This window comes from Cibotium barometz, chromosome 22 (genome assembly GCF_041138505.1).
Source record: "Cibotium barometz isolate CiBa-2024 chromosome 22, ASM4113850v1, whole genome shotgun sequence".
NCBI lineage: Eukaryota > Viridiplantae > Streptophyta > Polypodiopsida > Cyatheales > Cibotiaceae > Cibotium > Cibotium barometz.
Genome location: NC_141067.1, coordinates 29,047,245 through 29,066,422, shown reverse-complemented (window position 1 = coordinate 29,066,422; position 19,178 = coordinate 29,047,245). Strand labels below are relative to the sequence as shown.

Sequence of the window (19,178 nt, the reverse complement as noted above, 5' to 3'; positions counted from 1 at the left end):
GTACACCACCATTGAGTCCCCTATGGTTGTGTTGTCATACTTGTACATTTTATTCTCACTCCACATTTTCCTCTTGATGACTGGAGGAACATCATTGTACTACTTGTTTGTCTCATAGGCCAATTTTGGCCTTTTGCAGACGTTAATATATCTTTCTTTCTTTCTTTCTTTCTCTCTCTTGAAGGCTGCCCATGAGAATACCGGCTGTTGGGGACTGTTTTGGAGGCTTCCATCGCGAAGAAATACTAAAGGCAGGGGTATTTAATCATTTATTATGATTTCTAGCCATTGTACTTGTTGTACCAGCCTTTGTACATGATGTACCAGCATTTGCACTAGCTGTACTTGCTGTACCAGCCATCGTACGGGCTGTACCAACCACTGTACTTGCTGTACCAGCCACTGTACCTGTTGTACCAACCATTGTACCTGTTGTACCAACCATTGTACCTGTTGTACCGGCTGAATGGAGAGTTGTACTTACTGTACCAGCTCTATTGCATGAAGACCTGTGGTTTTTGGGGAAGAATCAGTACCCACACGGAAGTATATGGATTATATTGTTGGCTCGGTATTTCTACAGCCTATGTTCTGGCTTGGTTGCCTCGTGTTGGGCTGTGTTATGGCATTTGTATATGGGTAATCCAGCATCTCCCGTGGGGAGAGTAAGGCCCTCAAAGCTTGTACATGATATTATTCTCCTTCGGTAATAAAATACTCCAAGGGGGGGGGGGGGGGGGGGGTCGGCCCATTCCAGCCTCTATGTGGTGTCACATGTGCAAGATCCATTTTCAGCATTTGTGGATGTTTTGTCGAGCTTTATGTTTTATGCAAAGTGATGATGGATATATGTTAAGGTTGTGGCCGTGTTTAAATGTTTTAATATGCATTGATGGTATCAACAAGTGTGTCAAAGGCCCTAGTCCCCAGGGCACCGCCGTGAGTTACATTGGTATCAGAGCATAGGCTTTCTTGGAAGCGGAGGCTTCCTTCTATCGAATAAGGAAGAGAAAAGATCTCAAGTGGGGACCACACTTACCATCATTGCTGTTAAGCATGGCCAGCCACTTCATAGCTTATGAAGCAAGAGCATGAGCAGCAGACAGCTTGTTGATTTAAGGATTTATGAATTCACAAAATTTTATCTTGGAAGTGTGGAGTTGGCTTTATGTGCACACGTTTAGCACTCTTTCCATATGGATATTGTGGATTATATTATCAAGCTTACAGACAAGCTATATGGAGATATATCTCGGGATATCTTAAGGATATGGTGAGGAGATATTTCTTTTGGCTTCATGACCAAGAAAAGCTAAGTATACTTTGAGTTTGCAAAGTTGGTGCTTTGGCTATTTACTATGAAGTGTTTTTGATGTTCACTAACCCTTGTATAGCCATGCAAGGAGAAAGGTGGTGTTGTTTGCCTTGAGATGGTTTCAGGGAAACATTGTTTATGGCTCCCTTTATTGGGATGGATTATATCTATGGATATTTCTTTCTTGGACAAGATTATGGACGAATCTGTCCCAGTTTATAGAGAAGAAATATTTGGATATCTCATGGATATGATGCTTTTATGGATAAAAGTCCACCTCTACTCCAAGGTGTGTGGTTAGCACGGAGTATGTGGTAAGAGTTATGGTATACAAGGATTATGGTATACAGGTCTATGGATTCATGGACTTCTTTTCTAGGAATTTAGATCTATCCTCAGGTTTATGGATTATTCTTTATGGCTTTCTTTATTTGGGATGCATTGGACTAATGAAACTCATTGTTCACATACCCTGTGTAGTGTTCTCTTGTCCTACGTGCTCTCTTGAAGATTGTTTCTACCATGTATGGGTGGAACAATAGAGAGCAGATGGAAGGGAACATGGGCACTTCAGAGGATAGTGTCAAGCACAACATACCCTGTGTAGTGTTCTCTTGTCCTATGTGCTCTCTTGCAGATTGTTTCTACCTTGTATGGGTGGAACAATAGAGAGCAGATGGAAGGGAACATGGGCACTTAAGAGGGTAGTGTGAGTTGATGGCCGAAATGCCTACAAACTATTGGTGGCCGAAATGCCTATAAACTATGTGTAGCATAAATGCTTATGGAACACCAGGCTATCTATGCCTGATTGTTTTATCTTGTTACTTGAGCCCACCTCTCAGCCAAGGTGTGTGGTCAGAGTACCAACACGGAGTGCAAGTGGTAAAGTGGACATGACGCCTAGTTGGCACGGGACTTACGTCTATGCCAAGGGTCATGTGGACCGATGCCTTGTTGGCAGGAGACTTATTTCATCTCGCCCATTTACTTGGGACATGATTATGATATCTGGACTTATGGGACTGTTTTGTCTCGTCCATTTATTTGGGACATGGATTTATTTATTTATCTTTATGCCATATTAGAATCACTATCTTCCCATACAGAGGCCAAGAGGTTCATTGTTCATCTCACCATGCATGTGGATTCATGTTGGGATTGTGAGAGGGCAATTCAATGAACACTCCACCATAAACGTGGATTCGTGTTGCGATTGTAGAGTGAGTGTTTCATTGTTTCCACACCATGCTTGCTGATCAGAGTTGGGATTGTATGGAAGAACGTGGGAACTGTTGGGATTGGGAGAAAGGATCGCCAGAACTATGGAGAACCAGCTTTTCTGTCACCATGGTTTGTGCTCTTGAATGGCACCAGTTTGTGTGCATAGCACATGTTTCTGTGCGAGGCACTAGTTTCTTGTGCATGGCACTTATTTAAGTGTGTTAGCACCTAGTTGGTGATTTTCATTGGCATATGATTACCTCATTGATATTGGCTCTTGTGCCTGTGTCTAGTATATCTTCCATGGAATTCTCGCCCATTTATTTTGGGACATGATTTTGATATTGGTATTATGGAGACTTATTTAGTCTCACTAATTTCTTTGGGACATGGATTCTTCCATTATATTGGATTTTTGAGACTGTCTTGTCTCGCCCACTTGATGGGACATGATTATATCTTGAATATATGGCTTGAAGCTTAAAGTTGCGGACAACTTTTAAGAAGTTGGGGAGGATGTCACCAGCCTGGACATTTCCTAGTATGAAAGGGGTCTGGTGGACTCCAGGATGTCTAAATATTTGGAAAGTACAAGCTTTGGGAATGGGAGATTATCCTAGAATACAGAGGACCACCTCCTAACATTTAGGAGAGTTGCTATTTTTGGCCCGACCCCGATGGAAATTCTGTTTGCGTCATTACATCTGGAATTGAGCAGATACCTAGAGTTGGCAAAGTGCCTATGACAGAATGTCTACCAGTTGGGATATTTTTAGAGATAAAGTTTATGGAAGGACCCATCTCTTAGATTGGGATATATGTGGCAAGAAAGTGGACCAAAGTGAGACAAGTGGCCTGACACTTGTTAGAAAGTGGATCAAAGTGAGACAAGTGGCCTCACACTTGTCACTTCAGCTATTGTGTGGCTCTCCACTTGTCATTGTAGCCTTCTCTTGCCATTTTAGCTCATGGGATGCCCAAATCTATAAATTGGAGCCCTCTCTCTTCATTAATGGAGGCTCTCTTGCTGCACACTAGCCTCTACCACCGTTACAAGCTGCCCTAATGATGGCTACTCTCTTTCTCTCTCTCTTGAAGACTGCCCATGAGAATACCGGCTGTTGGGGACTGTTTTGGAGGCTTCCATCGCGAAGAAATACTGAAGGCTAGGGTAATTAATCATTTATTATGATTTCTAGCCATTGTACTTGTTGTACCAGCCTTTGTACTTGTTGTACCAGCATTTGTACTTGCTGTACCTGTTGTACCAGCCACTGTACGGGTTGTACCTATTGTACCAACCATTGTACCGGCTGTACCAGCCATTGTACCTGCTATACCGGCTGAATGGAGAGTTGTACTTGCTGTACTAGCTCTATTGCATGAAGACCTGTGGTTTTTGGGAAAGAATCAGTACCCACACGGAGGTATATGGATTATATTGTTGGCTCGGCATTTCTATAGCCTATGTTCTGGCTTGGTTGCCTCGTGTTGGGCTGTGTTATGGCATTTGTATATAGATAATCCGGCATCTCCCGTGGGGAGAGTAAGGCCCTCAAAGCTTGTACATGATATTATTCTCCTTGGGTAATAAAATACTCCAAGGGGGGGGGGGTCGGCCCATTCCGGCCTCTTTGTGGTGTCACATGTGCAAGATCCATTTTCAGCATTTGTGGATGTTTTGTCCAGCTTTATGTTTTATGCAAAGATGATGGATATATGTTAAAGGTTGTGGCCATGTTTAAATGTTTTAATATGCATTGATGGTATCAACAAGTGTGTCAAAGGCCCTAGTCCCCCGGGCACCGCCGCGAGTTACAACAACACTGTGGTGGATGCTGTAATAGATGAGGGATTTGTGTTGACTGTCCCACAAGCCTATTTGAATTAGGTGAGTGTGGAAAACTATTACTACACTATTGTGGCCTTTTGAACCCATCCCACCCTTGGATGATCATGACAGACTTCATGATTAGCAACTTGTTGGTCATACCAGTCCTCCTCGATCGGATGCACTTTCGGCGAGTAATTGTTGGACACATCATCTCCCGCTCTCTTTGACTCCATTTTTATCCCCCTTTTTATCCATGTATTTATATGATATTTTAAGGGTTTTTTTCCACATTTTTCACCATTTTTACAGCCTATTTTAGGCATTTATATCAGTTGCGTGGACATTTGTTCTCCAAAGCGACTGGCCGACTGTCCTACATGAGATGTATATAAGCATGGCCATTGTGCCTTCATATTTAATTCAACATTCATTCTATACATTCAATATTTTAGTCTCTAGCTCAAGTGTTGGATCTCTGTGTGGCTGTCTACGCTCTCATTGTGATCTCTATTTGCTTCCGCTTCAATCAAATTGGTCATGTAGACAGCCATGATCATGACGCCAGTACTTCTCACGCTCCAGCCTCCGATTGAGCATTGCAGGCTCTATGATTTATCATTTAGCTATGTTTCATTGTTTTGACTTTTGAGTCTTGACTCGGCACTTTATGTGCATTGTCGACACTATCTTTTGTTATTTGATAGTGATCATCATTCCATGCTTGTATATTGGTTTGTCAGTGTACTTATTAGCGCCTGTTCGGTGTTTGCATTGTGCAATGTGCATTTACTAAATAACTCAAAACTTTAAACTTTACAGTGATGCCTTCAAAGTTCAAAGTGTAAAAACATAAATGTTCTTTTATTTAGTGTGCTTTGTAGTCAATAAATTGCATATTCCATATGCCGTCCCCGTCCCCCTGTCCCCGTTCCTTGCCTTTTACCGTTCCTTGTTCCTCGTCCCATGTGACTATGTTCTGTATCCCTTGCCTCTCCACCCCCTCCTTCCGCGGCTTGTCCTCCTCCTCTTGCTCCTATGCAATGGAGGATTGCCCCCAAGATTCCACGACGGCTGGAAACCACTGTTCATAATTCTCATCTCTCCACTATGGAACTTCATCACCTTGCTGATTCTTTAGCACAATCTTTGACATGGACACGGAGATTACAACAGTTTCGTCATTCTTGTCACCTCGCTATCACAAATACGAACACGTGTGCACAGAAAATCTTATCCCATACATAACATCATGGCATAATACATAGACATCTGACAATACATAATCATACTTCGAAACCACTGAAACAACAATATGAGAAACCTGCTCAAGACACAGCACTAGGGGCTGAGGTTGGGTCAGCCCCCCCTTGAGGTACCTTTATTACCAACAGAGTGTTCCAATACAAGAGAACGGGTGCCATAGAGTAAACACTCTCCAAGTTGGCACCAGATACATCCTGAATATGACGAAAACAAATAAAACAGTTGCTTGATGCCTTAATCTCAGCCTTCCAAGAGTTCCTCGGGCATAGCCATACTCTAGTTCGTGATCACTGTCAGAAGTCATCTCCTGTCTTTATGTGGACACCAGGGCATTTGTTGTGGGTGTGCCCGCCCGTGTAGTTGTTCTCATTTTTCCTCACTCCCCGTATTTTTCCCCACATTTTTCCCATTTTTCTATGGCTTGGGTGGCTGCCATGTGGTGGCTGGAGTTCTTCGGTACTACCCGTTTGGTCACTGCTGGCCGGCTCATGAGAGCTGGCCAACCGGTGGTTGTGGCTGGTCGTCGAGCTTCAGGGCCTGTTGGCTGCCTCTGATGCAGGCCGACTGCAGTCTGGGGGCCATATAAAATGGCCCCACTGTCCTCTTGCCATTTTGTATTGTATTCGGGATCTTCTTGTGTATACATAGTAGAGTTATACGCCTCTCTCCATTGCTGTCTATTTTCTGCACTTGCTCTTGTGTTTCCAGTTTTAGTCATCATCTCTGCTGCGTATTCTGACATGGTATCAGAGCCCTAGGCTTTTGATAGTTCTTGGGATTTGTGTGAGCAAGAGGGGGATTGTTGTGTTGCTGATTGGTGGACTGTTCGGGAAGAGGATAAGCAAGAGGAGGGCGGGCTGATTTGCTGGACAGCCACTTGCAAGTGTAAGTGTAAGTTCTTCTTTGTTCCCACCCACCCACTCTTTTTTTAGATTACATCCCCGCACTGGCAGATTTGTTAGAGATGGCTGAGAGGCATGTGAAGATCCCTACACTCCCCATGTTCCCGGTGGACCGTCAATTGGATGGGAACAACTACGGCATATGGAAGGTTATGATGGAATTTGTTATGGAGTCTTACGACCTTGCTGATTTCATCGTTGTTGGGGTTCCACGACCGGAAGTAGAGGAAGGGGAGTTACCGTCGATTCGTAAGGACCGGGAGGCATAGGCACAGTTGTGAGATCGTGTCAGCGCTAGGGTTCGTTCATTTATCTTCCTCAACTGCACACCGCAGGTAATGAATCATGTTAAGCATATGACGCTGGCCAGAGGTATATGGCAGCATTTGGCTTCTCTTTACAACAGGGTATCGCCCATGAAGAGGATTTCCTTGGAAGTGCAGATGCGGGTTATGAGCCCTGCAAAGTCGTCGATGATGCGGGAGTATATTAACAAGCTGCAGGCTCTTCAGCAGGAAGTTCTTCAGGTTGGGAAGGAGATATCATTAGAGGACATGGCCATAACGTTGCTGTCGCATTTGCTCTCTCAGTACTCAGCATTTTACTTGTCTTTGATTACCAGTGGCAGGCTCAACACCATCACGTGGGAGGAGCTTGTGCCCATGGTCTTGGACCAGGAGGAACGATTCATGAACCCTCCTCAGGTGGAGGTTCGGAGGCCTTAACTGGCCAACGGTGGAAAGGCCGTAACACGGGCAAAGGGAAGGCTTCATCGGAGAAGTCTTCTGAGAAGAAGTCCGACGTTGACCGCGAGAAACTAAAGGTAGAGAGGACCTGTAATGATTGTGGCGAGAAAGGCCACTATTGGAGACAGTGTCCCAAGCGGAAGACCGAGAAGGGTGAAGATTCCTCAGCAGCAATCATGAAGACTCCGGGGTGATGGACACCGATGTTTCATTTTCTTCAGGCAGGGAGAAGGTTAGAGGACTCTCCGCAGCAGATACGTGGGAGTAGATTCTAGACAGTGGTGCTTCCAGGCACACGACTCCTTCCCGTTTGGCTTTACAGGATCTCTGCAGGTGTTTTGGTCACATTCTTACTGGGGATACATCCACTATCCCAGTTCACAGTGAGGGCAAGTTGGAGATAATTCCCGATGACATAGAGGGGAAGCATTCCTCCCAGGTGTTGTATGTTCCCACACTTGGTTTTCATCTGTTGTCAGTGCATCAGGTTTGCAAGACTGGCGTACGGGTGGAGTTTGATGAGCATTTTGTTGCTCTCCGGGACAAAGAAACGTCTAGGTAGCGTGGGAAGGGGGAGTGGAGAATGGAGTTTACAAGCTTTTAGCACTCTCTCTCCCAGGTCCTCAGGTTTGTGATGAGTGGCAGTCTGGTAATGGCCACTTAAGTGTGGATACGCTGTAGGTGCAAGCTCTCCGGGACTAGATGGAGGATAGCTTTCCAGTTGATGGCAGCAGTTGGCAGGAACTTTCCAGTACTGATGTTGGTGGTTCTTGTGTTCGTTAGTCAAAGGAAACTGAACAGGTAACTTATGCTCTGATGTCTCGTAGTATTCAGGGCAAAGAAACTCCTGTAGATAAGGATGTTCTTTCCACGGGGACCTCTCGGAAAGCCAGGCAGGTGGCAGTTGATTACTTGTAGAAGGAGGTGGATTCTCCAGGCTTTGTGGTTTCTAATTCAGAGGGGGTGGTTGACAGGTTTTAGAAGGCCTTGCGTGGTCTTAGCAGGTTTCCAGGATGTGGCTTTCCACCGTAACAGGTGTTGATCCTTGTGAGCAGTGTGATGCCTCTTTGACTTGGAAGCAGAATGGTTCATTGATTTGGTTGATGGATACCAGATTGGACGGGAGCTTCCTGATGAGGCAGTTGAGCTCGTGGTTGCGGATGACTCTTTGGGAGGCAGGATTGCGTATCTTGTGGTTTTTGCGGCATGCGAAGGATCATGGACTCTTTTACACAGGAGGGGGATTGATGGATGGAGTCCGACTCCACGGATGGAGTGACTCAAATTGGGGAGGAGATCCAGACACGAGGAGATCTACTTCAGGCCCAGGAGCAGTTTTTTGGAGTAGTAAGAGGCAGTCATCTTTTGCCTTGTCGTTGATAGAGGCAGAGTACCAGGTTGGTTGTGATGCTGCTTGTGAGGTGGTAAGGTTGCAGAGGTTGCATGGCAGGATTGGGCTTCCATTGGAGGAACCCACGGTCATCCAGAGGCACTTTGTTCGTGTTGCTGATGACATCTTGCTAGAGTTCTGTTCGATGGAGGACAGTACGGTGGACCTCTTCACGAAGTCGCTATCTCAGGATTTGCTTAGGCGGCACCCCAGCTCCCTGTGGTTGGTTTCACAGCCAGGAGCTGAGAGGGGGTGTTAGAAGTCATCTCCTGTCTTTATGTGGACACCAGGGCCTTTGTTGTGGGTGTGCCCCCCCGTGTAGTTGTTCTTCTCATTTTTCCTCACTTCCCGTATTTTTCCCCACATTTTTCCCATTTTTCTATGGCTTGGGTGGCTGGAGTTCTCAGGTACTACCCGATTGGTCACTCTTTTGGCCGACTCATGACAGCTGGCCGACCGGTGGTTGTGGCTGGTCGTGGAGCTTCAGGGCCTGTCGGCTGCCTCTGATGCAGGCTGACTGCAGTCCCCCCCCCATATAAAATGGCCCCACTGCCCTCTTGCCATTTTGTATTGTATTCGGGATCTTCTTGTGTATACATAGTAGAGTTATATGCTTCTCTCTCCATTGCTGTCTATTTTCTGCACTTGCTCGTGTTTCCAGTTTTAGTCATCATCTCCGCTGCGTATTCTGACAATCACACCCTCCAGTAGTAGTTCTGTCCCGACTAACCAGCCATGAGAACTCTATCTATAGCCACCCGAAGGTGCCACCCTTGGAGCCAAGGCTTCACGCAGGTTTAGATATTGTTTGCCTTCGAATAACCTTGCTGAATTGGACTGAATAGCACTTTTTTCAGCCCACAAACATGCTGTACAGGGCACCCCAAGAGATGAGATAGTTGCCCTGTTGTTTGCCTTGAACCTAGAGCCTTTGGAGCATCAAAACACAGCCCTGAAATCTGCTGTACAGCAGTCGACCAGCCCTGTAGAGGAGCTAGAAGTAGTTGCCTGCATCAAGAGAGAGAAGAATCGCTTCTGTCTGTAGCCGCTATGGAAGCAAGCGATCAGCTTTAAATCAGTCTTGGAAGGAGTCAACCAGCCTTTGAGAAGCTGTCTAGCATGCCAAACTGACATCTATCCCTATGAGAGTTCCACTCCAAAAACAGCTTGAAGGAGGCATCCAGCTGCTTTTTGGCTTCTCCCCCTACTCGTGGAGTTATTCGCTACCCACCTTGAGTAATGGCCAAGTTTCATTAAAAGCTGGTCCACTTGATGTGAACACTTTATAAACTGTCCGCCCAAACTTAAGTGTATGTGAACACCTGCACTGATAAACCTTAGTATAATAAAATATAAGCTGTAAATTGAGTTTGGGGTCACTTACCACCTCCAAAACACATAAGACCATTGCCTCGGTCCCAAACAGGTGTGCACACATGTGTCCATAGGGTTTCTAGGCATCCTCGGAGTCCATGGACAGGCACAAGCAGAAATACCAAGCATTGTCCAGGCAGCTAGGACAAGTCATTCATGCATGTGAGAACACACACAAATGCTTTATGCACAATATTTTGGATTCCATCTCCCAACTTATTCATCTTGTACAGTACCTGACTCAGGCACCGCCAATACATGTACAAAGAATGATCACCAGGGTGTCCACCCTTCCATGAGACTTCATCAGCATGCCAGGAACTCTCACAAGGGTATCTACCCTTCCAGGAAGCCGTTCCACATGTACTGAGCCATGCGATGAACTCACACCAGGATATCAATCCTTCCATGGAGCCCTTCCACATGTAACAAACCATGCCAGGAGCTCACACCAAGAGCTCAATCCTTCCATTGAAATACAGGATGAACTTTCACATGAGAAGGCAAATCCAATTCATATGCAACTGAACCAATCCGTCGTGTGATACGAAATGGTCCACAGTATCTAGGGGATAATTTCGGAGATCGACCTGTCCGTAAAGTCTCGGAACTCGCAAATACACCATCGTTCCTTCAGAGAACTCTCTGGGTGAACAATGTATATTAGAATAAAATCTGTCTCGGTCTTGAGCACTTCTAATAGATTCCTTCGCAACTTGTAACATTTCTTGCATATCTTGCAAAAAATTACGTGTTGCATCATGCTGAAGTCCTGAGAATCCCACCGTAACAGGTGATCTAGATTGAAAACCATACATAAGCATGAAAGGACTAAAACCTGTACTCGTATGCTTAGTACTGTTATATGCAAATTCTAACATAGGAAGATAATCCTCCCATGAACTCTGTCTTTTGGATACATATGCTCGAAGCATATCCTCCAAAATCTGATTCACTCTTTCAGTCTGTTCATCAGATTGAGGATGATCTGAGGAACTCAAATTCAAAGTTGTTTCCAACTCACAAAAACAAGTTTCCAAAAATCACTCGTAAACTTAGAGTCCCTATCATTGACTATGTCCTGTGGTAACCCGTACAGTCTGAACAATTGCTCGATAAACTGCCGTGTTAATTGTGTAGTTGTAATGGTCTTCCGGGTCGGTAAAAATCTAGCCATTTTTGTCAAGCGATCTACCATAACCCAAATAGAATCGTGGCCTTGATGTGTTCTTGGCAATCCGGTAATAAAATCCATGGAAATACTTTCCCATTTATTACCTGGGATTTGCAAAGGATGCAACAACCCAGCCTATCTAAAGCGTTCAGCTTTATTTGCTTGACAAACTTGACACTTGAGAACATAATCTTCTACATACCCTTTCATCTTTGGCCAATAAAAAGTGTGTTTCACTAACGATAATGTCCTGTGTACCCCAGGGTGTTCAGCAAAAGGGGCGTCGTGACACTCCTTAAGAATCTTGGATCTTATGTCCGGGATCTGTGGTACACAAATTTTGTCATTACGGAATAGTAAACCATTCCGAATCATCCAACTGGCCTCCTGCAGCCTGAATGGTAGGCTGCTCAGTCATTGAGTCTTGGGTCAGTCAATGAGCTCCCGTCTTGGATCTTCTACCAAAATGGACCAAAAGAACTATCAGTCCTGCAAAGCCCTCTCAATGACTGAAATAAGTCAGTAGAAATCTCGGTGAACGACAAAGTATTCATCTCTCTAATTCGACTAAGCGCATCTGCAACACTATTCATGGACCCTTTTCTATAACGGATCTCAAAATCAAAATCTTGCATTAATTCAGTCCATCGAGCTTTCCTTCATCCGCATCACACACATACTTGATTGACTGATGATTAGTCAATACCACAGACTTGGAGCCATATAAATAATGTATCCAAACCTTGAGAGCGTGAATCACAGCATAAAGCTTCTTCTCAAGGGTTGGCCAACGAGATTGAGTGTCGTCTAGCTTTTTACTTTCAAAAGCAACAGGTCTACCATCTTGAAATAGAGCAGCCCCAATGGCATAGTCACTGGCATCAGTTTCAAGAACATAAGGCCGACTAGGATCGGGTAATGCTAAGATAGGTGCTTCCTTGACTTTATCTTTCAAAAGTCTGAAGGCCATATCCAGATTGTTATTCCAAGTGATAGGCTGATTTGACTTACGTCCATGACCTTTCAACAAGTCGGTCATCGGTAGTGTGAGCCGAGAGTACTCTCGCACAGATTTCCGAAGAAAAACAACAAAACCGAGAAAAGAACGAAGTTGTTTCACTATTCGTGGTATAGGCCAAGCCCCTTCTGAACTTGATCATAGTCAATGTTCAATCCATCTCTAGTGATTTTGTGTCCCAAGTAAATGACGTCTATCATGAAAAACTCACATTTACTTAATTTAGCATATAATCGATTCTGTCTTAAAATAGTTAAGACAATCATGAGGTGTCTAATGTGATCCTCAAGAGTACGACTATATATCAAAATATCATCCAAGAACACAACCACAAATTTTTCCAAATGTTCACGAAAAAGATCGTTCATCATTTGCTGGAAAGTGGCTGGAGCATTGGTTAACCCAAAAGGTAATATGAGAAACTCGTAATGGCCATACCTAGTCCGAAAGGCGGTTCTTTCGACATACCTTTCATGAATATGTATCTGGTGATAGCCAGTACGTAAATCTATCTTCGTGAAATATTTCGCTCTTGCAAACCGGTCAATCAGGTCATCTGATCTAGGGAGAGGATAAACGGTTCTTATTTGTCCGCTTGTTCAATCTCTTGTAATCTATACACATTCTCTAGGTGTTGTCCTTCTTTCTCCTAAGCAACACAGGTGCACCCCAAGGTGATTTACTTGGACGGATCTGGCCCATCCTCAAATAATCTTTGAGTTGTTTGGCCAACTCATCTTCCTCGGCTTGGCTCATCCTGTACGGTGGAATACTAACAGGATGAGCCCCAGGGATCAGGTCAATACGATGATCTACTGTCCTTTCAGGTGGTAAGCCCGATGGGAGTTCCTTAGGAAATACATCTTGAAACGAATCAAGTATCTTATGTAATTCTTTGCTTTCAAATACACTTAATTCATTGACATCCATAGAAGGTATGAGAAATGAAGAAAGTGGAATCAATACACAATGGAAAGCAGTATACAAAGAAGAATCCATTATATTGCCAAAATCAATTGTATTTACAAGAGGTCCCTGAGAGGGATGTATACAATCACCTAAGATACTATACTGGGTGTTCCTATGTTCAAACGAAAAAATATGACTAGACCAATCTATCTGGACTTGAAGAGTCTTAAACCACTCAATCCCTAATAACAAGTCTACATGTTCTAGGTGCATAATATAGCATTCCAGAGTATCTTTGTAGTCCTGAATCCGGATCGGTAGCATCTCCACCTTTCGATCCCATACTTGCCGACCCGCAGGTAGGCGTTTCTCATAGGTATGATCTTTGGGTGTTGTGTCAAGACCCAATTTCTGCACAAGTTTGTAATTAACAAAGTTGTGTGAGCTGCCAGGGTCTAGAAGAATGTGGATTCTATGGCCATTCACTTCTTCATGAACTCGGAGAAGATCATGCAAGCCAAAAACTTTAGAGTTGAACAGACAATCAGAACATGTACTAGGGCGAGAAAGTACAGTAACTGATGTACCTGTCAAAGACAACTGGTTAGCTGCCTTTGGCCTGGGTCCTGTGTTGGTCTTTGCACCCTTTTGCTTCGGGCACTCGTTACGCATATGTCCTTTTTCTTCGCAGATGAAGCAACGTCCCTCCTCCTTGAGCTTCAAAGCCTTAAGGAGACGTTTCTTCTTCATTGGTGTCAAAGTTGAATTCTTGGAAGGTTGGTCCGAAGACTTTCCTTCAGTCGTGCTAGCCATTGGTGCGGAGAACTTCCTTTTGTGCTTGTTCCCTTGCTCGGTAACGGGTTTAGACTTGGAAGAGACCATTGTATCATCATATAGATACAAGCGGAATGAATGGCTTCGTCCAAAGTTTTGCATTTGTTGTTTTAAACCTGTAAACGGTATGAGTCGGGTAAACCGGCTACGAAAAAACCCAAAAGAGTTGTGGGATCCATCTTCGTAGCTTTCATCTGCAAGTCTCTAAATTTCTGGAGATAGACCTCATAAAGTGACGTTCTGCGAGGTCATGGTCAAAGTAGTAAACCGGGCAACAACATCATAGTCATATTCTTTGTCTTCGAACTGTGCCCAAGTCGTTGGTTTAGGGTTGAGTTCCTTCCACCAAAGCAAAGCTTTGCCTGAGAGGAAACCTGCTGCTAATTGGATCTTTTTCCCATCGTCATACGGATGGAACTGAAAATGGACTTGCCACTTATGTAGCCAAGTGTCCACTATCTCCTTAGTACGCTGCTTTTGCTCGCCCCTAAACTGTTCCGGAGTAATATTGGGGTCTAAAGCAAATGCCAAGGTATCCATACCCGAAAGAGTAGATAGGGTAGAGGTCAACAAAGAGATGGAGTTCTGTGCTTGACGTTCCGAGGAAGAAGCAGAACGCTCTTGGTACAAGACTCGAAACCTGCAAACAAACTAAACAAACATGACGGGGGTGTAGGCCTAACTCATCTCCCAACCTTGACAGCTGTGGGCAAGCCCACTAGTCTTGGCTGTCCCCACCGAGCCACGAGCTGAGAAAACTAAATGGACATACCGACCAATCTCTACCTCATGACGTCCCATACCGCCACGAAGCTACCCTTGCGGGCCTCGAGACTGCTGCCGGCCTCAGCTGCATGAAGCAGGTGCACGTCTGCACTAGATCCAGGCTCCTGACCATAGAGCTCTCACAAAGTCACGCGAGACTCTATATGACTAATGACTAATCTTGGCCACCCTTTTATAGGCTCTTGGCTGGTCATCGGGCATCCACACTTGGGTGCCTGCCCGTCCATACTTGGGTGTCCGCCCGTTAGTCTATCCCTAACTCAGCTCACCAATCAGCTTGCCTAGCTCCAAGCTTCCCCAAACCTCGAAGCCAGTCTTGTGTGTGTAGCACACGGTAGATACACACTGTGCACATGACGCTCTATTTGCTTTTGCTTCACATCCACATATTCTCATAGTAATGTGTACAAATTGTTGCTTCCTTCCCTGTGGATCTAGCCTCATGTTGATAGTAGATACTTTATGGGGAATGCATAAGAATACTAAATGGTAGAAACAAAGGCTTCGACTAATCTGGGGTTGTAAGTTGCCTCTCAAACTTCGTCTATTCTTATGTAGATGTCTTGTGGGAATACTTTCAATTTTCACTTTTCTCGCAAAACGACATATCTCTAGTGATAGATTTTGTTTTATGCCATGGGCAATGGTGTGTGAACACTCTAGGCTCAGCCAGAGCTTTTTTTCCCTCACTAGGAGGTTTTTTCCTGGTCATAGGAACACACTCTATCTCACTTTTGGGAGTGCGCGTGTGAAGTGACTTTTGTACTTTAGGTCACTCTCACTTATCATTTTGTACTATTATTGTGGTACACTCAATCAACATAGAGTATTGTGCCCCCTTGCTCATGGTTGTTTCTCAAGTGTGTGTGTGTGTGTGTGTGTGTGTGTGTGTGTGTGTGTTTTGTGCATTGCTACAAATCCTAACCCTAATCCCAACACACACAAGTTGACGCTGGTCACGGAATTAGTGCCAACACCACCACCTCCCAACCAAAACACACATACACAACATCCCCCCCAAAAACTTCAAGGAAAAGAAAAAAATACACCCACCATTGCCTGCAGCTCCCACAACGACAACAATCTCACACTTTTGTTTTTGGGTACACACACACACACACACACACACACACGTGCGCACACTCACACTTACACTCACATGCTCACAACCCACACTGGAGCTGGTGCTGGTATAGTTTGGCAAAGCATTTATTGTTTGTGGACTTGTGTTGTGTTATGTGTGCTTCATCATGTTTTTGGATGTTACTTGGAAGTTGTGTATGGCATAACTATATAAGAGTAAATATTAGTTGCCTTCTTAAATGCAAGCAAGGTAGGAAGATGAGAATGTTGTTCTTTGGAATCGATGGTTGAGTCCTTGGGGTCTGTAATGGAATTATTGCATATGTAGCATTTATTTTTCTTGTTCTTGAGTTTGGGTTTCAAGCATCCTTATGCATGTTTGCGCAGTGGGGGTTACAACCTTAAAACTGGGCCTGGCTCATCAATCGACCTCATGAAGTTTGACATGGGAGGTGCTGCAGCTGCTCTAGGTGCTGCAAAAGCAATCGCCGCAATACGCCCTCTTGGTGTGGAGGTGAATACTTGATTGTTATTGAAAATTGATTAGTCCTATTTTCTGATCTTGAGGAATGCTGCTATCGATTTATCTTCTGGTCTTTGTAAGGAGAGAGAATGATTGGCAGTTTGGACTCTGTGTGTGTGCGCATGTGCACCAGGTCCATTTTGTTGTTGCTGCTTGTGAGAACATGATAAGTGGTGCAGGCATGAGACCTGGAGACATACTGACAGCTTCAAATGGTAAAACCATTGAGGTATGAAGAAGTGCACGTCGTGGTATCTAACAAGCAAGGTGTTGTACAAAAAACATGGCTTAATATGTTTTCTTGATCCAAATCAGGTGAATAATACGGATGCTGAAGGCCGACTCACTCTGGCTGATGCCTTGGTCTACTCCTGCAATCAAGGAGTTCACAAGGTTTGGTTTCAGTTTACAACTTGTTACAAATTTTTAATAAATATCCGTTCTGGTGCTGTTTTTATTTGGTATTAATAAAAACCACTTCTTTTTCCCCTTTTGCCCATTATGCCACATAAAAAGGGTTAGTTACATTCAGGACTGCACATAGCCAATGGTGCACGCATGAGCAAGGCCTGGTTGATGAAGGTGCAAGGATGTACACTTTGACCTGGCATAATGGTTGGGAGGAGAAATAAATGGTACACTTTGGGACCGACTACCTAAAGCTGTGTTGGGGCATCCTTTTAGCTGACTGATCAGCAACTCAATGTCATGATTATGTAGTTTCACTACAGGAAATGCTTGTTTTTTTTCTTGAATTCAAAATTTGCAATCAATTAAGTTCTTTTTTTTTTGTGGGGGAGGAGGGGAGCGGTAGACGCTTTACCGATAGTCATTGCAATATCAACCAATGGTTAAAGGAGGCATTACTGTCTTACACTCTTACCAAGTTGGGAGTTTTTCTAACAAGCACCCATTTATGCTTGCAAAATAACCTTACTCGTTTTATGGGAGCAGCCTCAATTGAGAGAGTGAAGCAAACCTAAGAATATTAAGGTGGATGGAGAGCTCCATCCTTATGTTGATTGCAGGCTTGTATCCTACCTGAAGGCTGCCATTCTGTCCTGTGCTTATGGACATGGGGAGGCTCTAGTTGCACTGATTGATTATAAAACAGACGATGAAATGAAAAAACTGATTACCAAAGATTGGTTTTGTTATGGCAGATTGTGGACCTGGCAACTCTGACGGGCGCGTGTATTATTGCACTTGGCAATGATATAGGAGGTATCTTGATTTTCCCTGAAAGATTTCTATTTTACAGACATTTTATAAAATGAGAATTAAGGTCTGTGAGCACATTGGGTGGAGTGCCTTGCTGTCCATCGAGGCATGCAAACTATAACTTGTGCTTGCTGCCGACACCTGCCATTTGTTTTTATCTACCTGAGTCCTCTAGTGCTTATAAGCTCAAAATGTGCCTGGAATGTTCTGGAATTGGCTTGTAGAGGGGACGTGGGTTGCAGTCTATATTTCAGAATGCTTTCCCCAGAGTGCTACTTCAGGTTCAAAGAATTGTTTATAAACTCCATGGGAAGACCCCAATACATTTGTGCACACACCAGCTTGGCCAAATACTTAAATTGTTTATCTGATTTTAAATTTTCTTATGCTCTTAAGTTTTGCACACCTTCTCTCTTTAATTCTGTATTCTCTCACTAGAATGTGCACTATAAAGAACAACACCTCATGTCAATTTATTACATAGGAAGAGGGAAATATCAAAGATGGCAAACTTGGAAATATGGCAGTGATGGGCTGGGACACTTTTTCCCACTTTAGGAGGTTTTTTCCCCCGAGTGTATGTACGAACTCCTAGGAGTGTGTAAGTGACCTTATCATGTCACTTCACTTGTACTTCACTCATTCTCATCAATCTACTTTGAATGTTGTATCATCCCACCGAGATAGCTTTGTTTTGTTTCTATTTTATTTTTGTTCCATGATGAGATATGCCATGGACATTATTGTATCACTTTGGTCTCATAGGCCCATTAGGTCTTTAGTAGAATGTTTCTTTCTTTCTTTCTTTTTTCTCTCTTCTCGGACTGACCTCGCCCGAGAGAAGTTACCTTAGACCGAGCCTCCGCATTCCAACGTGCCCGACATCCCCAGCTCCCAGACGTCGGCCACGATCCCCTCATTAGCTCCAGATCCAGGATATGCTTCACCACCATCGAGCTACCTTTCCATGTGATGTAGCTCCACCGCCATTGAGCTACCTTTCCATGTGATGTAGCTGAGGGAGACCTTTCGGCCATATTCATTAGCCCCATGCTTGATATTTTGGAGAGTGGTGTACCATTTATTGGGGGCTGATGCTCCTCTCATGTTCCATGTTCCATGTTCCTGGTATTCCATGATGAGTTTCCATGGATAGTTTTGTATCACCTCAGTGAGATAGCTATGTTTTTTTTCTATTTTATTTTCCATTCCATGATGAGATATACCATGGACATTATTGTATAACTTTGGTCTCATAGGTTCATTGGGTCTTTAGTAGACGCTTAATATCTCTCTCTCTCTCTCTCTCTCTCTCTCTCTCTCTCACACACACACACACACACACACACACACATTTTTTTTTTGTGAAACCGCTGTTTATATTAAATAGTAAACTGTATAGTCATAGTCACCCGAAGCGGGTGGAACTATGAGAATGAACTAAAAATCCTAGGAAAATTCTTCAAACCGCCGGAGAGAGCTCCGGAGAGAAAGCTCGCCAAGATCATAGCAATCTCGAAGAGACCGGAGTAGAGCAGCACGAAAATAGGGGAAGAATGAACAACATCACCAAAAAAGTACA

At 44.1% G+C, this 19,178-nt stretch overlaps 1 protein-coding gene across 4 annotated transcripts in view; it reads left to right on the top strand.

The window, feature by feature from the left end:
- LOC147626511 (leucine aminopeptidase 1-like) overlaps positions 1-19,178 on the top strand; it is an 83,538-nt gene that overhangs the window by 32,207 nt on the left and 32,153 nt on the right. For 3 of the 4 annotated variants that reach the window (XR_015268606.1, XR_015268607.1, XM_086816591.1), the window contains exons 5-8: positions 16,240-16,366; positions 16,509-16,604; positions 16,691-16,768; positions 17,539-17,599. Coding sequence is in view for 1 of the 4 variants with exons in the window: in XM_086816591.1 (XP_086672717.1) it covers positions 16,240-16,366; positions 16,509-16,604; positions 16,691-16,768; positions 17,539-17,599 (362 nt within the window). In the remaining 3 variants the exon portion in view is untranslated. The remainder of the gene's footprint in view (positions 1-16,239; positions 16,367-16,508; positions 16,605-16,690; positions 16,769-17,538; positions 17,600-19,178) is intronic. The other variant, XR_015268608.1, reaches the window with a different exon arrangement.